A 20,376-nucleotide genomic window follows, 5' to 3' on the forward strand; every position below is an offset into this window, starting at 1 on the left:
GGGCGGGGGTGAAAATATCGTCGGCCCAAATTTAATAGAAGATAGCTCTTAAAAAATGCTCCATCTCTTCTAGTCTCAAAACCCTCAAAAGCCGACCTATTCGTTTTTTTCTCCTCTTCTCTACACCATACGACACAATCCATCCGCATATTTTTCCCTGTAAGTTAATGAATTCAAATCTCCTTTCTCCAATTTTCTCTTGCTATCAATGGTTTTGTTTTTCTTCCATCTATTGTTTTTCTCTTTATGTAATCTCTGTGCTCTGTATTCCTTTTATTTTGTGCTTTTGGTGAAATATGGCTTCTTGAATAACTTGGTTTTCATGGCACCTTTAGTTTCCTCATTTGGACTGAAATTTTGCATATATCAATCCTATATTTCTTCAGTAATTTTGGATTGGATTTCTTTTTTTTTTTTCTTTCTTATTGTATCTCCTTCCCTTTTGTAGTTTAAAGAATTGGGATCGCCGGGGCGGAGAGATATTTGGATTTTTAGTGTTTTTTCGCTTCTGGATTTAGGGTTTTAGTATGAGCAATTGTGTTTTATTCTTCTTTAGTGATCTTGTCTTCTCCATACGGTTTATGGGATCCATGGACTTGGTCGTTTTGGGTTTTTAAGGATTGTTTGCAACTGGCTTTAAGACTTTTTTTTTTGCAAGCACCACTCAAATAATTAACAAATCGAAACATTTACTAGTTTGGTTTCGATGTATGTTTCCGCGGGGATGAAAATGGAAACATTTTGATTGTTTCATGTTTTTTTCAACGGAAATTTAAAATCATGCGTGATTGAAGCATTGTGAAAATAAGCATACGAGATCATGAAAAGTCGTGTGAAGATAGAGAGATCAGACGAAGATATAACTGAAATCAGATACCCACACCCTGATAATGATGGCCATACAATTAGAGTGTGAAACGTAACGTACCAAATGCTAATCAATAAGAATTTTCCTCCTTGATGGACTTGTGGAAAGTAGAAACATGCCCCAAAACGTTATGTAATCCTTTCTTTACTATGAGATATGATTGAAACATGACTACTCAATAGCTCAAAAATGCCATCCATATTGTGGTTCATATACACACCTTTGATTGTGGGCCATTCAAATCACTAGTGTTGAGAGCCTGAAGAGTTCGTTTTTTTTAATGGTAGAAGATTTCATTAAAACAAAGGAGACCGAGATGGTCAAGTACAAAGAGAGAAAAGACAAAAGAAAAAATAAACTACACGCAAGAGATGCAGTCGAAAACATCAAGGAGGGAGAAAATCAAAGAGTTCTAAGGTCCCCTTCTCCACACCATCCCTAGCTAACCTATCAACGGAACCATTAGCCGAACGTCTAACATGAAAGAAAGATGGGACGCTTTCCCCGCCAAATCTAGAATCTCATCGAAAAAAGCGGCGAATCGCCAAGGAAAAGGACGAGACCTGCTAAGCCACCTAATGACATTCAGCGAGTCCCCTTCAACAATAATTTTATCCATATCTACATCGGTCAAAAGCTTAAATCCTCGATGTGCTGCTCGCACTTCTGCTTCACTTGAGTCAACAACCAGACCTGACAACGCCCAAGAAACTACTCCGTTCTCATCTCTAAAAGCCTGAAGAGTTCTTGTAGCAAAGGTTTAGGTGCCCACATCTTTGTGCCCATCTACCTATGGACTCACCTAGCTAGACCCCCATGAAATAACTAGCGTTCTCACCCAGGACAACATTGACTTCCATGACACCTACAACAAAAAATTTTCATTCACTCCTCTGCCACCCTGTAAAAGTATGTACTAGGTTAACAAAAAACGAAGCAAAAGTGGTGCACGCATGGACACTGAAAAGTGCACAAACAATGACATGGGGCAACAGTCATAGAAACACACCATCTGATTTCTTCGCAGTTGAGTCCTGTTCACATTTTCTACACAATCAAGTATTTCGATTCACAACACAATAAAATAGTGATCAATGAATTGATGTTTGGTTGAATTTATCACTGTTACCTAGCCCAAGAAGTCCAAATTTCAACAATCCCATCTAGAATATACAAAACATTCAGCAGGAAAGATAAAAGGATGAAACAAAAGGCAAAGAAACCAAAGCCAAAATTAATCAGTAATAGAACTTCTAAGAGCTGAAAATACCTCGTATACATGTCAATGAAACCAATGGACACAAACGTGCAAGAAGTCCAAATCACAGAACTTGACCCAATGTGGATAATAAGCCCCATTATGAGCCGACTAAGAACAAATATCCTTCTGACAACATGGAAATTGGGGAACTGTCATTAGTTTTGTATACCATCAGACAGACTTGCTTCCAAGAAGAGAAAAATGTTGCTGGAACAACAAAATCACAAGAATTGCAATGCGCATGAGAACACTTCTGGTCAGATCGGTTGGAACTTGGAAACATCTATAGTTTCAGACGGAAATTTAAGTGAAAATCATGTAAAATCACAATACCATATGAAAAATATATGTGAATGGTGGAAATTTAGGATGAAGAAGTGTAGAAAATTATTTATTTAATTTAGAAATGATAAAATAAGAATAGACAAAAAATTTATGTCAATAGTGTAATTTATACTATTGTAGTATTAGATACTATTTTACACTATGATAAGTTAATAACTAATATTTTGTTTTTATTAAAAATTAAAAATCATTAAACTTTCAAAAAAGCTATAATTCTTGTTATATTTGCGCACTATTTTTATTTTTGTTATAATTTTCGTAAAATATGAAAAAAAAGAAAAATATCTTTTCCATTTAGTGTATCAGTAGTTTACAATAATATTATGTTTTACATAATTATAATTTTATAAATTGAATGTAAAATGTAGCATATATATTATGTACAAATATTTATTGCATGTGAAATGTGGTATTTGCTGACATGCCCAACAATGCATGTAACAAGGTGTTCATGTTTTTAAACCATCGTGTGTGGTTTTATTGCTTATTTGATGGTTTTTGAGTATGTGTTTATGAATTTTTTGAATGGCATGTGTTTTTTTTTTGAATGGTAACTGAATATATTAAAAAGGGAGAGACCGAAAAAGTCCCCCCGCACACCCCACTAAAACAGAATTACACAAAAGAGAAAAGGAAAAAGAAAAACAATATAATAAGAAATTAAGGGGGCAGAAAGTCGTAAAGCTCCAGAGCCTGCTTGAAAGCACCCGCTTTAGCCAACTTGTCAGCGACTTCATTAGCTGATCTCCTTACATTTTGGAACGCCATAGAGCATCCAACCGTTATATCCTTTATTTCATCGAAAAAACGAATAAATCTCCAAGGAGGAACCACCGAACCCTTAAGCCACCTAATGACATTTAACGAGTCTCCTTCCACAATAGTGCTCGCCACCCTCTCACTACCTAAAAGCAAAATGCCTTGTTATGCGGCTCTAACTTCAGCTTCGTTCGAATCTGCTACGCCGATAGGCCCGGAATAAGCTTGCAAAACTTCCCCATCGGAATTCCTCAAGACACCCCCGATCCCGGCTAGACCGGGGTTGCCCAAGCTTGATCCATCAAAGTTCAACTTGGAAAAGCCAACATGTGGATTGACCCACTTCTGTGAAATTACAGGATCAAAGTTCAACTTGAATGGCATGTGTTTATGATTATTCTATTATTATTTTTGAAATGCTTATGATTATTCTATCATGTCCTAGAGTTTCATCTTAAATGTCCATTTGCATATGTTTCCAAACATTTCTGTGATTCTACATGATTTCCATTGAAATTTCCATCTGAAATCGACATGTTTCCATTTCCTTCACGACTGAGATGCACACCGAAATTGAAATGTGAAATCCTGATCTTTTAGGCGTTTGATTTGAATAGGGTAGTTTCTAATGTTGGAATTATTGATGTTTGGAGGGTTTTTACTGTTAGTAGTGTAATTAAAAGTTAGGGTTACTATTCATGTGTTACTACCATTCACATCATTATCCATGCACATGTTAGGGTTCTTAGGAGTCCAAGTCTAGAAGTCCATGGAAGTCATTGGAGATGTCTCATGAATGAATGGTTTATTAAAAATTTCGAGAGCTCTAAAACAAGGTTTTAGGCTTCAGTTTTGTATGTGACTGTGTCTCAATTGTGATGGAAATAGAAATAGGAAATGAAAAATTAAGTGGAAATCCTGTAAAATTACCATTCAAAAAAAAAAATATCCTGTAAAATTATGGATACTTATGAAAACATATGCAAACCATGGACATTGAAGATGAAACTTCAGACGGTGCTAGAATAAGCACAAATACACCCTAAAAAAACCATCACATGCGCAAAAAAAAAAAAAACCCACCCATAATGGTTTAACGACATCGGACACCTTGCGATATGAGTTATCTTACATGTATGCTTGTTCAATACATGTCACATTTCACATGTTATTCATATAAATATTTATACATAATATATAACCGTATTTCACATGAAATTCATATAAATATAATTATGTTACACATACTATATAGTATACTACTAGCTCTGTGTTTCTCATTAAAAAAAAAGTATACTACTAATGCACTTACGGATTGGTTCCGCTATGCGGTTTGGTTTTGGTATTTGTTTTGGAAACATTTCGCGTCGATTTTAGTGGGAATTTAAAAGTATGCTTTGCAGCCCTTCCACCACTGTTTGGATTCATGGCTTCTATCAATGATAAGTTCCATTGGTAAAGGAACAGGCCTTCTAGGTAGGTTCCTAGGGATCGAAGTTGGATTCCTTTGATATCGGCTTGTTTCTTCTCTAGGTGGATTCCTAGAGGACCAAAAATGGGTTCTTTTGGTAAATGTAACTTGAATGTATCTTAGTTTGGTTATTTGGGTTTTTATCTCGAGTTTTTCAATCGTAGGTTTAATCTTTTCTACATAGTTCTTTATTTTCTCCATAGATCATCCAATAGAACCATTCAGAAAATAAAATAAAATCATCCAATAGATTTTATGTTTACCATTTTGAGTCACCTAGGACTCTTATCTATTGTTTTCAACCTACAAACAGTTTTTTTGTTCTAATTCTGAGTTTTCTATCTTTTTTTGATAACTTCTATCAATAAAATTTAAGATCCCCTGTTCCTAGAATGTAAAGTGTGTCATGTTGATTGCGTGCATGCAGTCTTTGCCAGTTTTTGGTTCTTGTCTTATAGTTATATTTGGACTGGATATATTTAGCACATGATATTGTTTGGCTTTTGTAAGATTGATACATCTTTCTTTTTTTGTTTTGTTTCTGAACTAATATCAAATCCAGATGTTGTCAGTTTTGTGCATTGTTTTCTTTACATAATGCTATGATGGAATTTGTTTTTACCCATATTTTTTTTTACAGATCTTTATGGATTGGCTGGGGTCTTGGTAGTATTAGGCTTTTTCTGATGACTCTTGATGTATTTTCTGTTCGACTGATTTTTATCTAATATTTTTTTTCTTGTCAGCACGACTCATTATGGATGCATCTGGGGAGAATTTCGGAGAACATGAGCTGACAGGAATGCCCGAGAACTCACACCCTCAACAAAAACGGGGACGTGATGATGATTCAGGAGTTGGAGCTGGGGAGAAGAAGTGGCCCGGATGGCCGGGAGAGACAGTCTTTCGGATATTGGTTCCTGCCCAAAAAGTTGGTGGCCTCATTGGCCGTAAAGGGGAGTCCATCAAGAGAATGTGTGAGGAGTCGAGGGCTCGAATCAAGATTCTTGATGGTCCTCCAGGCATGCCGGAAAGAGTTGTAAGTTGTTTTTGGTAAAATTAATTGTTCTCTTTCATTATATGTTGTGTGAAATTTCAGTGTATTGATCGGCTGTTTATGAATTGTCAAATTGGTTCTATACTAAATTGTAATTCCGTGACAGCTTTTCATCGGTTTCTAGATTTTTCAAGGAAGGTTCTGGTTACAAGTATAAGTTAAGATTCTTGATGTCGTATGAAATTATGTTTATTTTGCTCCATTTTAGTATGTTTAGAACTCTAGAATGAGAAATGCATTGCTTCATTGGCACCAATTTCACTTACTCTTTTGTTTTGATTAACAACAGAAAATAGGGACTTCTGTTCGTTATTATTTTATAAATAAGCATAATTCAGTTGCCTTAGTATTTATTTATATCTTGTTTTGATTTAGTCTGTTGCTGGGATCGGCCATATTTTTAACTGGGACATGGGCTATTTACTCCCAACACATCATATTTGAATCTTTTCTTTTTTCTTTCATTTTACTCTCTCTCTCTCTCTCTCTCTCTCTCTCTCCATGTAAGCTTTCCACGAGCTTTATGGTCATTTACATACATTGGTCCAATGGCTAACTGCTATACGATGTCAATGCTCTTTTGTAGAAATGTGAACATGCCTTCCAAAATCCTCACGTTCTAGCAATGGTTATTTTGCAAGGGCTTATATAATATTGACATTGATCAGGAATCCGATAATAAATCAACTATAAAAGGAGCTGATAAATCAACTATAAAAGGAGTTTTCTATCACAACATTGACAAAGATAAAGGAGAACATCACCTCAAACAAGGCTTTAATATCCCAATTCAAAAAACTAAAAATAAAAAACAAGGGTTTAATATTCCAAATAGGTCGTCTTTCATCAAGTAACCAAAATGGATGTGTGCAGGTTCTGTCCGTGAACCTAGGGAAACTTACAATTGTCAAAGTGACTCCAAAATAGAAGGCCATGAAGCTCTGCGTTCTATCTGGTAACTTCAAAACTCGATTTACTCATTCTTGAAACATGGTCAAACTACTTATATAAACTTCCTTTGTCTTAAGTAACTTCAAAACCTAAGAAAAATTCCATGTCAATATAGATACATTATGGGATAAAACATTTTCTCCAAATTTAAAATATAATAACATGCCTAACATACTTCAAGATGTCATTTATAGATTAGAATCTTATATTCATGAAACACATATTTTTCTTGATTGCTCTGACATCATGCATGTTCAATACTTGTATTCCACATGTGTGTTTGACACCTTTCTTCATTCTTTTCACATAGATAGTGTCAGTGTCATCTGATTTGACACAGAGAAGGTGGAAAGCTGTGAGATTTTGGTGTGGGTGTGAATCTCATGCAATGGACAATCTTTTGGTCGGCACTTTACTAGATATCTATGCATTTAAACACACACATATATAAGCAAAGCATTAAGTCTGTTATTTTGCAAACACAAAATTAGACTGCACATTTTTTTCTATAATTTAAAAGCTCTTGTATTTATTGAAAAAGCTTCCAAGATACTAAAATGGTTGGTCAGAGTTGCCTTAATATTGTCCCTAGTTAAAAGGTCAATGACAAGTCCATTTGTTTTTTGAAAATGAATAACAAATCCATTTGTGATCATGGTTCAGTTTGTTATGGGTATAAGAAGTGAATCACAAACATTCAAAAAAAAAAAAGAATGAATCACAAAAGTTGACTATATGTTTCTTTCTACATCTTAAAAGCTCTCATATTTATTGAAAAAGCTGCCTAGGTACAAAAATGGTTGGTCAGAATTGCCTTAATATTGTACCCACTTAAAAGGTTAATAACAGCAAGTCCATTTGTGATCATGGTTCAGTTTGTTACGGGTATAGGAAGTGACATGAACATTCAATTGAGCAGGATCTACTTTTCAATTTCCACCGAAACTGAGAAACTGACATGAAACGACAAAAATGTTTCTATTTCCATCCCCACCAAAAAACGTACAGAAACCTAAACGCATAGTGAAACCAAAACAGTAAGTGAATTAGTGGTATATTATATCAATATGTATTACAGTTATATTTATATGAATTGTATGTTAAATATGATATATTTATTATTTATAAATATTTATATGGATTACATGTGAAATTTAGTTTACTGAATTATCATACATTCGTGGCAAACTGGCAATGCATGTCACTAAGTTTTGGATGTTATTAAACCGTTATAGTGGGGGTTTTTGGTTATGTGATGATTTTTGAGTATGTATTTGTACTTATTCTAGCACTTTGTGAAGTTTCATCTTAAATATCCATCATTTACATATGTTTCTATACATTTTAGTAATTTTACAAGATTTCCACCGAAATTTCCAACCGAGACTGAAATGTTTCTGTTTCCATGCCGACCCAAATCGAAACTGAACCAAAATTTTGAAACCTTGGGAAGGATATATTCATATTGTTTGAAGTCCAAGCAGTCCTCATGTGCAGTACAAGTTATTAGTCCTTCAAACCATACTGTGTGATTGTATAACTATCACACTTCTCCCAGGCACAATAAGCACCCCTACATGCCTCCCTCTCTAGCTTTTATTTTCCGACCAATCACATGCTGATCACATGTGTACGATATCGGAGTACCTGATAGCATCCAGTCCTTTGCTGTATAACATGCCAACACACTTATTTAAAAAAAAAAAAAAAACATGCCAACACAATTCACCACATTCGGTCTCCTATTGGAATTTCTTCTCTACTTCTCTGATTCCCCATGTTACTATAATAAGGTTAAGGAAACATGGTCTAACTAATTGTTTCTCGATTAAGGTTAAGGAACCAAGGTCTATGTAAAAAATACAAGATTTGATCCCCCTTCTTTTGGATTGAATTAATTTATGTGGTTTTTTAAAATTAGGACTTGTTTTTATGGCCCACACAAGGGCCAAAGTTGCGGAGGGTTTTCGAATCTGTTCATTTTAGAGCAGCTCTTGAAGACATTTCCCCCCCTGTTTGGCTGCTCTTTTGTTGTTGTTTTACTTTTAAATGAGCTGGTTCATTGTTTAACTCATATGAAAGGGAATCTAATTCTTGTAGAATAATACCTAATACTTGTTCTTGAAACTTTGATACCAAAATTGATGAAAAACTAAAAGAGAAATGTTCTCTACTCTTTCGGCTATACAAAACTGACCCAAATTTAGCCGATCTAGGATTTTTATGGACGTTCTGAAAATATAATCAGACCCTAGCCTTTGATCTACCATTAAAACTAAAACACACTGTGAGTAGTGCCATGAATACTATCACATGAATGGTAAACCTAACTAAAACACCATCTCATCCCAATTACATTAAAATCAAAGGCCATTATATCCCTACTAAAATTAAAACATTTATCTCTACGAACCAAGAAAAATATTATTGCCAAATAAAAACAGGGGAACCCCAAGGACTGAGATGGTAATCGGACAAACAAGGGAAAAAGAAAGAAAACCCAAAAAAACAAAAACTCTGTCAAAGAGGTAAGAAATCATACAACCCAAATATGTTCCTCTCCGGCATGGGCCAAGCAATCTGCATCATAATTGTCGGGGGGTGCCTTTTCGGATAAGGTAGGAATTTGTATAGACCGGATAATCTTACCCCTCCAGTGAAGATTAGCTCCAAAGGATATCCTCCTACCAGAGCTACTAGATAGAGGACGTCATGAGGTGGTCGTGGTTTCGCTCCTACAACCGAACAGAATCTGTGTAGTCAAGTTTCATGCTGAATGGGGCGAATCCGAGCCCTAGGAGATAATAACCATTCATTGTCTGTGGATCCATAGTAGTCGATTCCCAAGTAATCATCACTATTTGCCAACTGCTAGAAATGCTGGAACTTCATTTGGTAGCCATCAACATGTTCCAACAGCTCATCAATAGCTTCAACAAATCTTAGCAGGAATTATACCTCTCTCTGATTTACCCATCTAATCACATTCAGGGATTCACTTTCCACAATCAGGTTATCAAAATCTTGCCTAGTGCCTACGAACATGTCGGATCCCATGGAGGATAGCCCGCACTTGGCTTCATTAGAATCTATATTCCGATCAGTCCAGAAAAAGCCCTTCATGTCTCAGAAGACCCCCCACTGTTGTTTGTCTCGGATTTCTCAGATTAGAGCCATCAAAAATTCATTTTTAGCATATCAGTTGGAGGGGTGACCAATGCAGGGTGGGTGGGGAGGTGGATTTCCACCTCCCCAGTGTAACAATCCTCGATCCTATGATTTGTGGACACGGACACGGAGTGTTGGACACAACAAACTCCAAAAAGTTAGAAACAGGGACATGACTAAGATAGAAAGTAAATATAATCATGATTTTTGGACATCATGATTTGTGTGCCAAATTTTGACACGGATACGAGGTATCTCACGCAACCCCTAATAATCTAGAAATAGTGTCACACTCATACACATACATACATATAAAGTTCTTGACACTTCTAGCAATACATTTAAAAGTGTCTAAAGGAGTGTGGAGATGGGTGTTGTGTCGTGTTGGCATGACACGTTTGTTGGCAATAAATTCAAAGTGTCGGCCAAATCATTGCCTCGATCCAACAATGCCTAATACTGGTTTCTAAGATTCCCCTAAAAAAGGGCTTACCACTGTCCATTTCACACCACCGAAAGCACTTGGTGGCAGATAATATGAAACTGTCTAGATCTGCCTTTAAAAAATGCATCTCTTCCTTTATTTATAGGTGGCCCAAATAATAGCTAGCAAGGCTAGGCTTTATAATATCCTAACCCTTTTGAGCCAGAGAGAGTAGCCCCAAGTCACGAACATATCAACGAAGCACTTACAGGACATCCAACAAGGAAGCTGTCGAACTTCGCTCCATACTTTTGATTGATAAATCTGATCCACAAATGAGATATGTCTTCCCCAAATCTCCACAACCATTTAGCCAGCAACGGATTGTTTATAACCCTTAGCCTACAAATATCCAGAGTGACCCCCTGCTTTTTTAGGCCAACTAACTTCCTCCCATTGAACCATGTGAAATCTTTTTTCTTTCCACTGATTCTGCCAGAGAAAGTTTCGCTGCTGTAGATGCTGTATAACCCAAATCGGACATCTGAACAGTGAAACGTAGTAAGTGGGGATATAGCCCCATCATCATATTTAGACCATTCTTGTTCTTCATGAATGATTTCCTCCATCATTCTCCCCAGCTTGAAAAGATCTCAACTCTGTTGAGTAAATAGAATATAGAGTTGTAGCGGTCATGGAGATCAACATGTTAAAACTTGCCGACAGTGATCCATGCATGAGCAACGAATGGTTGTTCTTTCCACCGAACGAGATACTTTTGGTAGTCGTCGCTCCCAGTAGATACAATTTGATTTTCAATCACATCTTCTTATCTTATGGTAGTCGTCTCTCCCAGTGGATACATTTTGATTGTAGATCACATCTTCGACATCTTTGAGCTTTGGATTTAGTGGTAATTGAATATCGTGCTCAACATTTGCCACATCTATATCGTTTCCATGGCATAATGTCAAGCACCCCACTTTGAAAACTGAACTAAACACCCATGTACTAGGTAATTCTTGGATATAAGCAGTCACACTGATCTTCTTATTAATGATCTTGTAAGGACTTGCACTTCTGGAGTGTGACATAATGAATGCGCCTATAGGAAATCGCTTTAGTCTGATGCATGCCTTAAACATTTCACCATCGTAGAATTCCACGACTCTTCGGTCTAGATATGCTTTTGCTTTGTAAGATTCATTGATCAATGCGATCTTCCGTTGAACTTTATCATGTAATTCTTGCTTATGTTTAGCAAATCCTTCCACTTCTGCGCTCAGTCTTCAGGCTGTGTCAGTACTAAATCAAGTCGATTTTTTGATTGAACACCAAGAACTATCTCAAATGGACCTTTTTTCTATCATATGATTGACGGAACTATTATATGTTATCTCAGCCATAGGTAAAACATTGTCCCCATTGATGGAAATCGACGTCCCTTTCGAGTTTATTCTGTCCGGGGCCGCCCTTGAGGAGCTCCGTAGAGATCTTTAATCTTTTTATTATTATTTGTGCCCTTTAGGGATCTTTTTGTTATTTTTAGTGTTATTAGGCGTATTTTGGGGCATATTTGATTTATTAGGGTTATTTTAGGCTTTAGGGTGTTTTAGTCTTTTAGGAACTCTTAATTAAGCGAGTTTCTTTCTTTTTGGGATTGTTAAAAGCCTACATATAGGCCTTGGTACATAACTTTTGGTCAGCATTCCCAAATTTATTACTGTGCCATTGTTCTGATTTTTTCTTGTAATATCATTTCACATTTGAGTCATCAGTCCCATGCTTTATGTTTGATCTTTAGTTAATTATTCTTTTGATATTGTTCCTTTTTAAGACATTAATTTAAACTTATATCAGACCATCTTTTAAAAAAAAATTCCATTGGACACTTATTGTTTGCTGTTACTCGATATTTTAAAAGGTTATGATTTCAGCAAAGGAAGAGCCAGATGTCTCTATTCCCCCTGCTATCGATGGGCTGCTGAGGGTTCATAAACGTATTGTTGATGGTTTTGATAATGATGGTCATGCTCCACCAAGTGGTGGCGCTATGTCTTCAACACGGTTGCTGGTGCATGCTACACATGCTGGAAGCTTGATAGGAAAACAGGGAGCAACCATAAAATCAATCCAAGACGCTTCTAATTCTATTGTCCGTGTTCGTGGAACAGGTATCATTTCTCTGTTGTTGCTTCTTGTCATGGTGTTAAATTTCGGGTTTCTGTCCCAACCGAAACCGAAATTTCGCAAAATCTGAAATTTTGAATTTCCCAAATCTCGGCTGAAATTTCGTTTCAAGAAGTTGATTTTTTTTTAAAATATAGTATTATTCCAAAATTTCTGCCTAAATTACCTAAATTTCGGTAGTTTCTGCTGAAATTTCGGAAATAATAAAATAATATTTTATTACTGGAATTACCGGATTTGGCCAAAATTTCAGAATTTCGGAACCGAAATTTAAATCCATGCTTCTTGTGCTTAAACTTATATTATCCTTTTGGATTATTTTCTTTGTTGCCTTTGTTCATATATTTTCTCACTTCATATTGCTGCTTGGACTTCTGTTTTGCTCTGAAAGGTATGAATCTTTTTTTGTTTTTCCGAAAAGCATTATTGCTTGAAAGAGAACAGCTTAAATGAAGCAGAAAAATATGAACACGCAATAAGATCAGTATATTATTACTAATTACTGAAAGCCTGCTTGGAGGCGCCATCTTTAGCCAGGAATGGATTCAGTGTCTGTATCCAAAGGGTGTGCGTCCGTATCCAAAGGGTGTGTAGGAGGATTGAGAGACTGACCTCCGACACCAAAGCCTTACGAGTCACCGACCTAACAACATCTCTAATCAAATTACCAAACCCCAAATACCCCAAGATTGTCAAGAGAGCTGCCCTTAACATTGAAGTTAAGAATTCCTAAGAGGTGGTTTCTCCTATTTAGTTTTTCCTCTCAATTTTCTTCACATTGGATATACAAAAGGCTTCCTCTTTCTGGTTGTGTATGCCTGAGCATTATCCATGCATCCATGCCCACGAAAGGACCCACTTTCTAAGCAACTGCTGCAACTTGATCACATATACAGATTCCAGATTTGTGAAGATCCTGTGATTTCGTTTTTTTCCCCATTGCTTCAAAATTTAGAGAATGAACAAATTCCTTATAAAGTATAGTAGGAACGGGCCAGACTGCCAACCCACTTGGAAATCTTCCACTGAATTCAATGACACCTATAATGCATCAAATAAATTGAAGAAGGGCCCATGTCCTATAAGAAAAACGATAATCAAGAAAAATATGATCTAGGTATCTTCACCTACCCTGCACAATATACACACTAGGAAGCTGAAAATGTCTATGGCTTAGATGAATAATTGCATCTTCATGGTGATAAAATATTTGTTGCCTTTCAATCTGTTTTGATGGGTTTGATTATGCTCACATGCTAGTTTATCTCTATTTATACTGAAGTATCTCCGAGATTTTGACAATCTGATATTTTCATGATATTTTCAATAATGTTATTTTTTGGGCAATGATATTTTCACCCCCCCCCCCCCCCCCCTGCAGTACGCATTCGCTCCCCTTTCAACTTGATTTGACATAAAAAAGCGTTAAAGTTGCCCACTGTTCAGGTTATTAGGGGTGCGAATGCGTACTGGAGGGGGAGTGAAAATATCATCGCCATATTATTTTTTTCTCAATTTTGTTTCAGATTTTGATAATCTGATATTTTTATTTATGAATTCCCTTTCTTTCTTTCTTTTTTCTTTTGCATCTTTTATTTATATGATTTTCCGTGAGTTTTTCTCTGTAATGTCTGATAAAAAACTCAAAATTTGGAAATTGTCCCCAGCTTCTGTGGAGTATGTGTTGCCTATAGGTCTCGAAAAGGAGGAGATGATGTCACCCAAATAATTTCTGAAAATGCCTCCAAGACCTGCCTTGCCTGGGTTGCCAGGAAAGCAACTGTCTACATTTAGCTTGATGATGTTTCTTGGAGGAGGTTTCCATCTCACTACTACTTTATTTTTGGAGAATTTACTTTTCAAAATTTTGCTCCAATTTCTAATAATAATATTTTCTGAGTATCCTGAGAAGGAATGGTGCTGAAGAGATCTGATAAATACAAACCATCCTTTTAGTAGTGAAGCATCCTTCAAAGATGCACACATTTCTCTGCTTCCAAATGATCCAAAAAATAACAAAAGATGTGATATACAAAAGCGTTATACAGAGAGAACCAAAACTTGTTATTTTCCAACTCTTCAATATCTCTTAGATTGAATTCGAGAATACCCAATTAACCCTGTTCCTATATATTATAAGTCAATCTGCAGTTAATGAAAAGATGTCAAAGGGATTCCTCATCTGATTCGCTAAGGTAACACTTCTTTTTCAAATGAATATGACAATCTTTCAGCCTATGCTGCGTGTTGATGCTATTAGGAGATGCCGTTCGACAAAAGGTGAACCCTTGGCAGAATGAGTGGTTTCTAATCATTCTGCCGAGTAAATTGTGATTTTGTAGGATTGCCCAAGAATCAAGATGTTGATTTAACTGAGAACCTGCCAATAGATTCAGGCGCCTAGATTCTGCAATTCAATTGATTCATAGGATAGTAGATCTTCTCCAACCTGTAAAGAAGGTTAGAATAACAAATAATCTCATAGTCTATAAGGTTCCTAGACAATTTTAACACCCTCCTCCCCCAAACGCCCAACACACACGCACGAACACACGCGTGCGCGCGCACACACCAAAAAAAAAAAAAACCAAGAAGACCGATACTGGATGGGTTCTTATAGCTAATGGATGTCTAAAGTCATGACATAAGGAGAAAGCATTGGGTTGATTTGTAAAATTGATCTCGAGAAGTCCTATGATCATATAGATTGGTCTTTTGTAGATTATGTGATAGGAAGAATGGGTTTTGGGTTAACATAGAGGAAATGCATGAAGGAATGCATTTTGAAACTTTTTTCTTGTTGATAACCCATAGGGGTCCTTAAGGTTTTTTTCAAAGCTGGGGGCTTAAGACAGGGAGATCCACTATCTCCTTTCCTGTTCATGATTGTGGGAGAAACTTTGAGCTAGATGCTAGGGAAAGCTGAGGAGGTTGGATTGATAAAAGGGTCAAGTTTGGAGAATTGGGTTATATTTCTCATCTTTAGTTTGCGGATGATACGATCATATTTTGTAAAGTCACCTAGGATTAGATTCTTAACCTCCATATCATCTTCGGATGGTTTGAAGTGGTTTTAGGTCTGAAAATTAACCTAGGTAAAAGCTCAATAGTAGGATGCAATGTGGATCACAACCATTTGCAACCATTTGCAGAGTCTAGCATATGTTTTTGGGTTGTTCGACTTCTTCTCTTCCAATTATGTACTGGGGCTTGCCACTAGGCTCAGGTATCTTGTCAGTTTATGGAACCCAACCTTCGAGAGATCAAGAAAAAGTTGCCTACGTGGAAAAATACATCTCTCTCTTCAGGAGCACAAATCACTCTTATTAAAGCGGCTCTATCAAATCTTCTTGTTTATTATATGTCAAGGTCATTATTCAAGATCCTGTCTACGGTAGCAAAGGAGCTAGAAAAACTCCGAAGGGATTTTCTTTGGGAATGAAATGAGGAAGGAAAAAAATTGAAACATTTAGTGAGTTGGACACAAGGGTGTTTACCCAAGAAAGGTGGTTGGGAATTAGAAATTTAATCAGAAGAAATAAGGTTCCTTAGGGAAATGGCTTTAGCGCTTTGGTACGGAAAAGAACACTCTTTGGAGAAATGTCATTGAAAGCAAGTATGAGGAATCAAGAGATGGGTAGGAGCTGGGTAGATTAGGTAGAGGTCGAGGCTCGGGGGCATGGAAGTCATTTTCCCTCTTTTTGACATTTTCTCCCAGGGGATTAGGTTTTAGGGTGTGTGATTATAAGAGTGGGTTTTTGGAGTGATAGGGGGTTAGGTATTATCCCGTTGTCTCATGAGTTCCCAAGCCTTTTTAGGATTGCAAGGAATAAAAATTTTCATAACATCTTTATCACCCACCCATCTCTGCCTCATCCATGTGTATGAGATTTGCCGTGGTGATCCTCATGGTGGATTATAATTTCTCTAGAGATGACTTTTGGGGCAGGACCCTAGACTTTTTTAGAGGGATTGGTTCTGAATGCTACGGTGTACCTTGCTCTTTCTGTTAACATAATTGTTAGTGCTTAAAAAAAAAGTAGTTTTTCTTCTTCATTAGCAAAGATCTTAGTTATCACATTTATCAGACAGATAGTGTTTCCTAACCTGGATTAAGAGCCATTACATTGGGATATGAAATGACCCTAGTGAACAAGAAATCCATCTTTTCTTTTCAGCCCCTTTTTGCAGGGGCCTCATGCTGTCAGGTGAAATTTTCCGTTTTATTCTGGACTTCATAGTGTACTCTTATAATTGTTTTAAATTTCTGCAGAAGATCTACCAGTTTTTGCTCATCAAGAGGACAGAGTTGTCGAGATAGTAGGAGAGCCCACAGGTGTGCATAAAGCAGTTGAACTAGTTGCGTCTCATTTGAGGAGGTTTTTGGTTGATCGCAGCGTACTTCCACTATTTGAAATGCATGTAAGTCAACCCAGTTGGAGCCTAGTGGTCACAAGCAAGACCTTTTGGTGAAACCATAATTTCCATTTGATATGTCTCTATTGTACATGAGTATTGGTAGCAGTGAATAATCCGACTATTTATGCAGGCGTCAATGCCAAATTCGCAAATGGAGCCAAACATGCCACCCCCGTCGTGGGGCCATTCTCAAGGACCTCCAAATGCCGGTGCTCCTGGTTTTGGAAATAATTCTCAATTCCTCCCTCCACGGCAACACGATGGATATTATCCGCCATCTGAGTTTCCTCCTTTAGACCAACAGCCTCACCAAGGCTTATCTTTATATGGAAGAGATACACCTATGGGGTTTCATTCTTCAGCAAATGCACAAGCACCACCACCAATGATCACACAGGTAGTTGTCTTCTTTTGATCTCTGTCACAAATATCGTTCTCTGGAATTTCTCGGCAAGGGAATCTTGGGATACATTAAGTTTTTTTTTTTTTTTTTTTCAATTTTCATATTAGGAAAAACGATAGAAATAAAATTAGTTAAAAAATATTTAAATATATAAAAGTTAAGAAAAAACATAAAATAAAAATATTGTAATATTATCTCGATATTTTATGATAAAAATGAAAATAAGTTTTTTTTTTAAATTTCGGGATTATTTCGCGATTTTGTCATTTTATCAAAACGTCATGATAAAAATGCGATATTTCGATCGGAGATATTTGTGACATAGCTTTTGATAGACATATCAATTCTACATACCTGATTATGGAAATTGATTTCACGATCATTGTTTCATGACTCCACAACTTGTATCCAAGGTTTTGAGTTTTGGTTTCGGACATAGCCGAACTTGAAATTTCAGCCGAAATATCGAAATTTCTGCCGAAATCATGTGACAAATTTTAAAAATTGCATTTTCCCGACCAAAATTTGGGAATCCGAAATTTCGGTTTCCGTCTTGACTCCGAAATTTTGGATTTCGGTAAAAATTTAAAACCTTGCTTGTATCAAACACATGTAGTTTCTTAATGCAGGTCAGCCTACAGATGCAGATTCCGCTATCATATGCGGATTCGGTAAAAATTAAAAATCTTGCTTGTATCAAACATATGTAGTTTCTTAATGCAGGTCAGCCAACAGATGCAGATTCCGCTATCATATGCGGATGCTGTTATTGGGACAGGTGGTGCAAATATCAGCTATATCCGTCGTGCAAGTGGGGCCACCATTACAATACAGGAGACAAGGGGTGTATCTGGGGAGATGACTGTTGAGATTAATGGCACCGCTACACAAGTCCAAACTGCTCAGCAGTTGATACAGGTATCCTTCTTTCCCTTTTAATGCTTGATAATTTTATTCACCCCATTGTTAACATTGTGATATATTATGAATGGGCATTGCGTGGAGCTATTTAATCTTTTCCACTGAATTTCATCATGTATTTTCCAGGAATGGTGTCTGTGTTGCATTAAAGGATGTTAGTCGTGACAAGAAAATTGATACATAGTTGATCTTATTAGTTTCCATTTGAGTGTGTTGTATGTAATGGACGATTTGTCCACCTTTCTTTATAAATCTTTAACTAATATTTGTTTCCTGATTCCAATTTTATGTACCACTTTTAGAGCTTTTTTGTAGGTTGCTTTAAAGGAATTCACCCGCCCAAGCACGCACGCACTACTTGTATTATCAATTGAGGAAGCTGTGTCTTCTATGTAGTTTCAACATTTATTTGTCAACTTTATCAGTTCTCCAAGTGCATGTATTCATAGTAACTTTTCAGGTTAGTTTTAATTTGAAAATGTGATGCCTAGAAGAAAATATGGGGATGGCTAGATATTAATATAGGTACAAAGCATTTTCTAGAAAATGGCCATGGCTGTGCACAGGGTTTCCTACTAAGGATACTCAAGGGTCGGTTTGGATATATATGTAATATAGAAGTGGAAGGAAAGGAAAACAGATTCCCATTACTTTCCTTTTTCTCTTGATTTGAGAGGAAAGTCGAGCAGTAAAAAGGGGCTTGGACTTGGAAAATTTACAGCCGACAGGGACTGTCTTGTGAATAAAAAATGGCAACCAAACCATACTAGGAAAAGGAAAATATGTCCCTTTACTTGCATTTTCCTTAATTTTGGTGCAACCAATCTGACCTGTGTCATATCACACCTACAATTTATTTTTGGTTGATGAAAGCATGCGTATCTCAGCTATGGATCAGAATTATTATTGCCTGTTTCGTCTCCCTTTTTGTGCTTGTCCTGAAGTTTAAAATTCTTAGTATGAGTGATTTCAAGGTAATTTGGGTTATATTTTCCATTTTTTTTATTGAGCAATAACAAAACAGATTTTATTAAGAAATGACAATAAAGAAGAATTCAACAAACGGCTTCTATGGACGAGCTGTCCGAGCAGCACACAATACAAGGAAAAAACAGAAAAAGATACATCTATATGCCTGCATTAATATTCCAAAAAGGAGATTATTCCTCTTTATTTGGGGAGATTGAACCCATTTCGGCACTAATACTCTTGTATCAACTTTCTTTCTATTGTATAATTATTGTTATGTTTCCATCTTTTTTGGGTCTGGGTACTGTTGCTACTAGTCTTTACTAAGTATCTGTGTCACGTTTAAGCGTATTTTTCATTTTTGCTGCAGAATTTCATGGCTGAAGCTGCTGGACAGGCACAGAATCCAACCACCTCCGTCGACCAGGGATACAATTCTTCTTTTCAGGCTCACGGTCCCACCACCTATGGATCTCCTCCAACCAATGCAGGACATGTGGCCCCTGCCAGTGGGGGCTATGGTTCAGTATATGGCAACAACTATGGGTATTGAACATATGTTGACCCAATCAATCAGACTTTTAGAAACAGGTAAGTTTAGCATGTACTTACCTACCCTAAAAAAACCGCCTACCCTTAAAAAAACTGTTAATTTTTGCAGAGATAATTTGTGAGGCTGTACCCGGATATCAGATTTTATTTGTCTGCTTTTTATTAATGCTCTATTGGTTCTTGTACTCTAGGCTAACACCTTGGGTTTAGCTTGTTGAACTTTCCTTGTAGCTGTTGTACTCTCTGTTCTCTTCTAGTATCTGTCACTCTGATTCTTGTCTGCACTTACTCCCTGGTTTTGATATCTTTTCTTGTGTTGCATGGTATTTTTTGACTACTTGTTTACTCCGTGAGGATTCGTTAAGGCCCTGTTTGGATTGGATTGCAGGTAAAACATTTCTGTCGAACAATTTTTTTTGGGATTTTTTTTTTGGTTCCTTTCCATGATTTGGAGGGAATGATATAATTTTCATTAATTTAGAGGGATCATCATGAATTGGAGGTCCCTGTAAATAAAAATTGAATAGGGCTGATTCAAATCGTCATGACCTTTTGTGTAAAAAAGTAGGAAATTGTAGAGTTATTTCTCCTTTCTAAACTTTTCAGAAAATTCCTGCA

The 20,376-nt window shown here is 36.6% G+C and overlaps 1 protein-coding gene across 1 annotated transcript; it reads left to right on the forward strand.

Moving 5' to 3' along the window:
- LOC143882008 (flowering locus K homology domain-like) lies at positions 1-20,046 on the forward strand. The gene is made up of 7 exons (XM_077385383.1): positions 1-159; positions 5,451-5,743; positions 12,229-12,478; positions 16,768-16,916; positions 17,044-17,310; positions 18,040-18,234; positions 19,577-20,046. Exons 2-7 carry the CDS (start codon positions 5,462-5,464, stop codon positions 19,757-19,759), a joined length of 1,326 nt encoding a protein of 441 aa, XP_077241498.1. The 5' UTR covers positions 1-159; positions 5,451-5,461; the 3' UTR covers positions 19,760-20,046.
- Positions 20,047-20,376: the final 330 nt, after the last annotated feature.

Source organism: Tasmannia lanceolata, unplaced genomic scaffold (assembly GCF_043159265.1).
Source record: "Tasmannia lanceolata isolate RefF3 unplaced genomic scaffold, GAP_Taslan_0.1 ptg000007l, whole genome shotgun sequence".
NCBI classification, from domain to species: Eukaryota; Viridiplantae; Streptophyta; class Magnoliopsida; order Canellales; family Winteraceae; genus Tasmannia; species Tasmannia lanceolata.

Bases quoted from the DNA above. Each gene is read 5' to 3' on its own strand.
- LOC143882008 (XM_077385383.1), top strand. From the start codon at position 5,462: ATGGATGCATCTGGGGAGAATTTCGGAGAACATGAGCTGACAGGAATG. The intron at 5,744-12,228 runs GTAAGTTGTTTT...ATATTTTAAAAG, and splicing joins CAGGCATGCCGGAAAGAGTT to GTTATGATTTCAGCAAAGGA. The intron at 12,479-16,767 runs GTATCATTTCTC...AAATTTCTGCAG, and splicing joins TGTCCGTGTTCGTGGAACAG to AAGATCTACCAGTTTTTGCT.